We start from the raw sequence: 7,643 nt of genomic DNA on the forward strand, positions 1-7,643 counted from the left end.
AGGAGTTATTTTGTTGTTTTTGTTTTTATCTTTCTTTTTTTACTTTTAAGCGAACATTCAGCGAGACATGACAGAACAACTGAGTTTGAATGCGTGAAACGTGACAACAAAACATTGAGTTAAGTCGATTTTATTGTCAAAATGTCACAATTGTTTGCTTTAACTTCGATTTCCATTTTTCCCGTCACAAACATTATAAATTCAAACCGTTATAACACAACACCTTCGTATGCTGCAAGGCCAGAGTCATGTTTCGCGTATTCAAACTCGGTTTTTATGTAATATTGTAAGTCACGTGGATTGAGGTAAAATGCTTCGTCAGATAAGGTACTTACGGTATCTAAAAACAGATGAGAGACTCTGGTAACGAGCCTGTTTTATGTTAAAGTGTGATTAGCAGCAGTGCGTGGAATCATATTCCACTTAACAAGCAGTTTGTTGTTTTTTAGTTCACGGTGAGCCTGCTCAATAACCTGGATCCCTTTGTGGCGTTCTCTGTGGAGATAGTATCGTCTTGCTCATTGCTACGTGCGGAGAAGCCTCCGTTTTAGTAACGTATGTAGATATTTACTTTCATTTTAAAATGATCTCTCTTTTACACCACAGCATTGATCATGCTAACCGTTTTCCATTTCAGGACAATTTTTAAGGTGTGCAAACTGCCCAATGATAGTGTAGTGTAGAATAACGCGAAAAGTTTTCGTGTTTTCTCTGTATAAGTGCTTCTTTTTAAGTGATTTGTATTTCCCTTGAAAGTTTCGATGAACAATAACAGAACGGCCAAAATTGTCAGTTGGCTTATCATATGCATAGATAAATCGACTTTGTTTAAACACAGTATCATACATGCAAAAGGCACCATCAAAATATTTCGGTCTAAAAAAATATGATATATAACTTTGGTATTTCGCTTTTAATTGCCATCGGAAAAGTTGAAGTGAGACTAAGGGTTGCTAAATTAAAAGATACCCGCCGTTAATAGATCGCAATTAAAGACATTCCCCTTTCTGAAAAAAGAAACACTCTTTTTTATAAGAATATTGTTTTTCCCACCGAGGCTATTAATTCTGATTTTTCTGCCGATTTTAGGCTGAAAATATTTTTGAGAATATTCTTAGATTATAGCGTATGACATTTCTGTTTTCTAATGTATTTGGTGTCTGGATAGTGTTGAAGTGATTTTGGAGTCAGTCTGCAGGTATTAAAATCTGATATGACACACATAACTTCTTGCAGAAATGCTATTAACGTCGAACACACGGCTAATGTTGTTTTCGTTGCTTTTTGGCAAGTTTTGCCTTTTAGAGAAACGACGAATTCTATACAGTTTAGTTAAAAACATATAGTTGTATTGTATTGACAAATTTCCAACCACAAAATTCATTCTATTCTTATAAAATATATTTGTATATACAAAAAGAGAGTGTACCATAATTTTGCGTGAGAATTAAGAGAAACTATCCTCGGCTTTTTGCATTGCTGAATAGCCTGGTCTAAGAGCCTTTTATTTACAAGTGTGAAAACGCTTGTAGGCAAAACGTTCATGACCTCTTTCCAGATATGTCTGTTTAATTAGAACTTCAACTCTTTGCAACTGCCTAAGGTTCAAAAGGCGGATAATATTTTACGAGCATATTCCTCTGCTCGAATTCGTTATGAACTATTTATCAACCGAGAATAAGGTCATTACGAGAAAATCTCAAACAGAGACCTTGCCGTATTGACCGAGCGATAGCCGGTCAATATGTTAAGGTCGAGGTTTAAGATTTTCCCATAAAGACCGAACGTTCGAGGTTAATAACTTGTTTATCATATGGCTTTTTATCGCTGTCTTCGCACGCCCGTAATCGGCCCGTGGGCATTACGGAAGTATAATGCCCTACAGTTAGCCACTCAGAGCGCACGTTAGATCGTATACAAACACAAGCCATATATTAAGTATTTTTTAATTACAGGATAACTTTTCTTAAGTGCTTATGAAGTGAAAAATAATTACTGCTTATATTTGAAAGGCTTTTCCGGAAAAAAGCGAAGCCTGGCATTTACCTTTTTGGAATATCTTCTTTCGTTTCAGAGATATTTGCTTTTTGTACTGTGTAAGTAAGGAACGGGATGACGTCATACGTAGTATCACTAAAACAGTAAAACACTGAATCAAGAACGTCTCTAGAAATATTGGAGCAGTGTGTTTCAAATTTGGCTGCAGGAATGTACAACGCAAAAGAAACAAAATGCAACTCGTTATGTCGAGCCACAAAAGAAAGAAGATATTTTGAAAAGGAAAACTCTCCTCTCCTTTGTTTTGAAAAGCCTTTCAAACAAGCAGGAATTATTTTTTATTTCATAGGCACTTTAAAGTGCTGTTAAATTTGCATTTCATCTTACGAAATGAATTCCAAAACAATGAAATATCGGTTTTATTTTTAATTGCCGGAAGGCATAAGCGGGAGAGCACGACAAAACATATTGATCCTATAGCAAAAACAACAAACTCGATCAAAGTTGTCGAGCAAAATTAAACCATCTAACTTCAATATTTTGTCACATGACCCGCTTTCTGTAAACATAAAAGCAACCACTTTAATGAAATACTGCGCCCTCTAATTTGTTCTCAAACCTTAATAATTATACCCACTAGGTACAAACGACATCACGCCTAAAAATCAACACTAACTAAAGAAGGGACTGTATTTGTGGCGCAATTCTCTCTTCTTTAGGGAAGAGATCGGGATGCTTTGTTTTACGGAAACTGGGTTCAAACATAAACGTCTGCCTGCCGGTCTGTGCCCTTGAACTGACACACTTGACTTAAGCCGTCAGTAGCGGCAAGTTGTGGTGCACTCTTGTAGTCAGGAGGGAGGGAGCAGATTAACCTACGATGGAGTACCCAGCATTCCATCCAGTGACATCAGATGAAAACAACAGCGCCCTCTTATTTTAATGTTAAAGGAATTTATAGAAGGAAAGGGAGCAATTCACGTAATGATAAAGTACTCATTTTTGTTTCGTTTTGTTAATTTTCTTGTTTCGCTCAGATTGAACATTTGGACATGGAAAGCAATAATATAACCTGGCTGCCTGTCAATGTCTCTGAAAACAATTCGTCGTATCTGAATAACCACACAGAAGCAATGTATCCTGTTTACATCTTCACGCCTGCTGGTGTGACCGCGAAAAGTGTTCTCTGTTCAATTTTGTTAGCAGTGGGTGGTGTGGGATTTCTCGGCAATTGTTTGATATTTTATTTTCTTTGCCAAAAGACCACGAGGACACCATTCCAGAGGAGCCGTTTCATGCGCAACCTGAACTTGTACATACGAAGCTTGTCACTGTCTGATCTTCTGTCTTGTTTGGTGTCGCTTCCTCTTCTATGCATTCAGATATCATTTGATGTCTTTCAAAGTGGCTGGCCGTGCAAGATAGTTCGATACTTTCACTTCATCTTTCCTGCCATTACAATGAACAACCTGGTTGTAATCAATGTTGAGAAGTACTTATCAACACGAAAGTTTCCACGCACGTTCAGCACTGCGACAGTCCGTAAAATGATTATTTCTGCATGGGTCTTAGGAATTTTCGTCATGGTGATTCCGGCAGCAGCATATGATGGGATCAAAGTGGATCTTAACCAAACCCATTTTACAGTCATCTGTCGAAATGACCAGAATTTCTATCCATTCAAAATAACGCTGGTAATTTTTCCAATACAATATATTTTTCCGAGTGTTGTTGTGATTTACATGAACGTATGTTTGATCAGAACTGTGTGGTTCAGAGGAAAGAGGAAAGTTGATAACAGTGTGAGTAATGCCTTCAAGGCAAAGCTTACAACGACAAGAATAAAAGGCACATCTCTTCTCATCGCAGTCACTTTCGCCTTTACTATCCCTTACTTGTTCTTTGTGACTAATGTGGCGTATATGCAAATAGCTGAGCCACAGCGAGGGTTTGCAACGGACTTCCTTGTGCGCTATGCCGCCGGAGCTACTGCATACTGCAGCAGTTTGATAAACTTCATGATTTACTTTGCGCAAATGAAGGACTTCCGCGAAGTTTCAAAGAAAGTTTTCCTCAAGTTCTTACCTTCTTTAGGACAAAACGCTTCCCGAAGCTCAAGTTAGGTCTCCAATGTAGAGTTTAAGAACTGGAAATATGTAGTTCAACATTATCATGTTAAGATAACAAGAACAACCTAGGCCTCTTTCGTTTTACCAACTAAAGATTAACCACATACGTTGAATAGATCCGCTACATCTATTTCATTAGAAAAATGTAGAGGCAACCGGCGTTATTATATGTTAAATGAGTTTTTTTCATTTTTGTTTGAAATCGTTTTTCGCGTCCGTCAAATCCCTAGTAAGTCAAATATTTGAGTGTCCCATTTTGTTTTTTTGCGCGTGTACTATGCTTTCTGCAGGCAGGCGTTTACAGTTTGATGTAAGTATACTTATCTACAAATAACAGCGGGCTTATAGAAACTAAACAATTGAAATTGTGTTGAGTGGGTTTTCGTCTGTTCTCTTTTTCAGATTTCACATTTGGCTTTCAATATGCGGCTTTCATCGAAAAAAAGTTTAAAATAGTTCAATATAAATGATTTTTGAAATGGCACACGGAAGAAAATTTATTGGTGAATAAGAAAGACAATAGAATGTTTATGTCTTTGAACTATCGGTCTGATAGTCGCCCCGCGGAAATTTGATGTTCCTTAAACTAGCATATTCGTCATTGAAGCTTCGCTTCTCGGGAAAATACTTGTTTTAAGAATATCAAATTTCCGCGGGGCAACTATCAGACCGATAGTTCCTCGACAGTAACACTATTGTTTGATTAGTAGAATTCTACTAGTATACTAGCATACAAACGCTGAAATCTGATTGGTTGAGCTGCTCGTATTCTATCAGCCATTGGTGTGCGGTGGCTGCATGGTGGCGTATGAGAACTAGTGACGTTTTCTCGTTTTTGCGAGGTTACAGAAGAAAATTTAGATACAAATGGATAATTAAATTCCTGAGGAGACTAAAAGAAAGACATTCACCATTTCGTGACTTTTAAAAAACTAGAAAATGTTGAAAAACTGGTGAGCGCGTGTACACAACAAAAATTTCCAATGACAATTCGGTCCCTGCAATATTTCGAAAACGTTAAGTTGAATACAATTTGCAAAAACAATTGGAAATGGTTTGCTGAAGATGATTTGAAGTAAGTATTCCAGTGAAACAATTAAATTATTTGCTTTCGATTTCTATGAAGCGATAGTTGATTCGGCCTCCGGCCTCATTAACTATTACCTCATAGAAATCGACAGCAAATAATCTAATTGTTCAATAGAAAACGATGAGATCATAGCTAATTAGGTTCGTGGATTTCTAAAAGAACACAGCTTAGTGCCTAATAAAAGCTGTTATCAAGTGGTCAGGAGTAGTGTAAAACATTAACTGTCCTGAAGAACACGCTGCAGTACTTCAATGTTCTTTAGGTACACAGAACAGGGTCAGGCGGAATCGTTAGTTGAATTAAGTCAGATAAATAATATTCCAGGAACAACATTGCTTACATTGTTTTGTTAAAGTGTTCCCCGACCTATAAGTTAGTAATAAGAAAGACTTTTGAAGTAACTGGAGAACACACATGATTCGAAAAGTACTGCAATGTCTAAGATTTATTGAAAAAAAAAATGACAATAAAATACAAGCCTAAAATTCCCACGCTAAAATCAAAATTAAAACGATCGAGCTTTTTGCAGATAGCGGATGGTTTTAAAAGCTTTTTGTCGCCTTCTAACGATAGCGGAAATGTTTTATTGTACTATGAGTGCTATCAGTTTTCCAGTTCAATAAAGGTGACGGATCTGACAAAATGTAAAATCATTCATTTCCTTACAATTAGAGTCTCTTTTTGAACTGCCAACACGTTTCAGCGCGCCAAAGTGGCGAATCTCACTGAAGATTAAAGTAAAGTGCATCAAGCGAACATATCAATGTCGCTTACAGGTGCTGCTGTGTTTCTTTCAGCCTTGAACATTTTCCTGTCCATTACTGCATCAGTGAGCAATGCTCTGATCCTCGTTGCTCTTCATAAAGAATCTTCTCTTCATCCACCGCCAAAACTTTTATTTCAATGTCCTGCGGTCACTGACGTTTGTGCTGGCGTCATTTCGCAGCCGCTTTTTGCAGTCGCGATTTTGGCACGTGTAATTAAGAGAAGCTACCTCAAGGATGGATTCATTGTTACAGGATTTCTCTTGTGTGGGACATCAGCCGCGACAACGGCCGCAATAAGTGTGGACAGACTTCTCGCGCTCTTACTTGGTTTGAGATACCGACATGTTGTAACTCTAAAACGAATTCGTGCAGTAATAGTCTGTTTCTTTGTCATTGGTATTTCAGTTGGATCGATGCATTTTTGGAGTGATCAAGTTGCCTGGCTTGCGGATATTATTTTTGGACTAGTTTCTCTGATAACTTCAATCTTATCTTACACGAAGATTTACTTGACATTACGTCAACATCAAGCTCAAGTCCAAGAACGTGTCAACCAAGGTCAGCAAAACGGAGGTGGAATTCCATACAAGAAGACGGTTTCTAGCATAGCATGGGTGCAGTTGGCGTTACTTGTTTGCTATCTTCCGTATCACATAATGTCTATAATCTGTGCAATTTCCGATGGAGGAAGAGTATCTGATACCGCGCGTCTTTCACATGCAGCTACCATTACTTTAGTGTACCTAAACCCATCCCTGAACCCGATTCTGTATTGTTGGAAGGTCAGAGAAGTGAAACAAGCCGTGAAGCACACCATCCGTCAGTTTAGCCGTTTAAGTTGTTGATGACACGCAACCTACCCAATGATGTATGGTTGCGTTTCTTCCAACTTTGAACATGTTCTAACCCTTCACTGCAACGCTCTGACTCTTGTATCGCCTGAACTCCTGTCCTGACAACCGTCCCTTTAGGCGAGGGTCTTCATCCTTGTAGCCATTCCACGCAACCTATTCACAAAACAAAAATATTGTAATTTATGCCCCCTGCTCCGTTACTATGGATTATATTTCACAGTGTGCCTTGCTAAGGCTAAGCTCGGTTTACTGGGAAGGAAACTAAACTGACACAGATCTTTGCCATAATTTGGCCACTCAGTTAAGTGGCCGTTTATTGTAAAATCATCTCAAATTACAACAGAACTGGAAATGAGTACCTTTTTCCAGCAAAGGTGAGGACAAACACGCCCTACGTAACACTACATCTGTTATAATGTACCACCAATAATACTCCAAAAATGAGAGGGATGAAGTCGATGGGAAAAGCTTGCCCTGCACCGAAGCTTCTAGGAAGGAGGCCTGCAACCTGATGCTCAAATGCTTAAATCTAAATCTACTCTAGTCCCGGATGTAGCACCATCCGGGAAACTAATCACGGGGCAGGTCGCAAAAAATTATTTATCCCCTTTGGTAATAAATCTCATTTGCGATTATCTTGAATTAGCATAAATTACTATTTTTTCCGTCAGGAGGCAGAGGGTTGAGGGCGGGTTGGAGGTGCCAAGTGTACATGTAATGTATAGTGGGAATAGAGTTTGAAATTATTTGCCGTTAGGAGGGTGTGACATTCTCGGGTCAGCCTTCACCGTGTACCATTGCAAAG

The 7,643-nt window shown here is 38.4% G+C and overlaps 2 protein-coding genes across 2 annotated transcripts; both read left to right on the plus strand.

The window, feature by feature from the left end:
* Positions 1-3,050: 3,050 nt before the first annotated feature.
* On the plus strand, positions 3,051-4,283 carry LOC149101181 (putative G protein-coupled receptor 19). Its single transcript, XM_089275927.1, has one exon. It carries the CDS (start codon positions 3,051-3,053, stop codon positions 4,119-4,121), a length of 1,071 nt encoding a protein of 356 aa, XP_089132053.1. The 3' UTR covers positions 4,122-4,283.
* A 1,656-nt stretch (positions 4,284-5,939) lies between these two features.
* Positions 5,940-7,361, plus strand: LOC110041187 (adenosine receptor A2a-like). Its single transcript, XM_089276229.1, has one exon. It carries the CDS (start codon positions 5,981-5,983, stop codon positions 6,827-6,829), a length of 849 nt encoding a protein of 282 aa, XP_089132355.1. The 5' UTR covers positions 5,940-5,980; the 3' UTR covers positions 6,830-7,361.
* The last annotated feature ends 282 nt before the right edge of the window (positions 7,362-7,643 follow it).

Source organism: Orbicella faveolata, unplaced genomic scaffold, assembly GCF_042242905.1.
Source record: "Orbicella faveolata isolate gen_17 unplaced genomic scaffold, um_ofav_v1 contig_4, whole genome shotgun sequence".
Taxonomy (NCBI): domain Eukaryota; kingdom Metazoa; phylum Cnidaria; class Anthozoa; order Scleractinia; family Merulinidae; genus Orbicella; species Orbicella faveolata.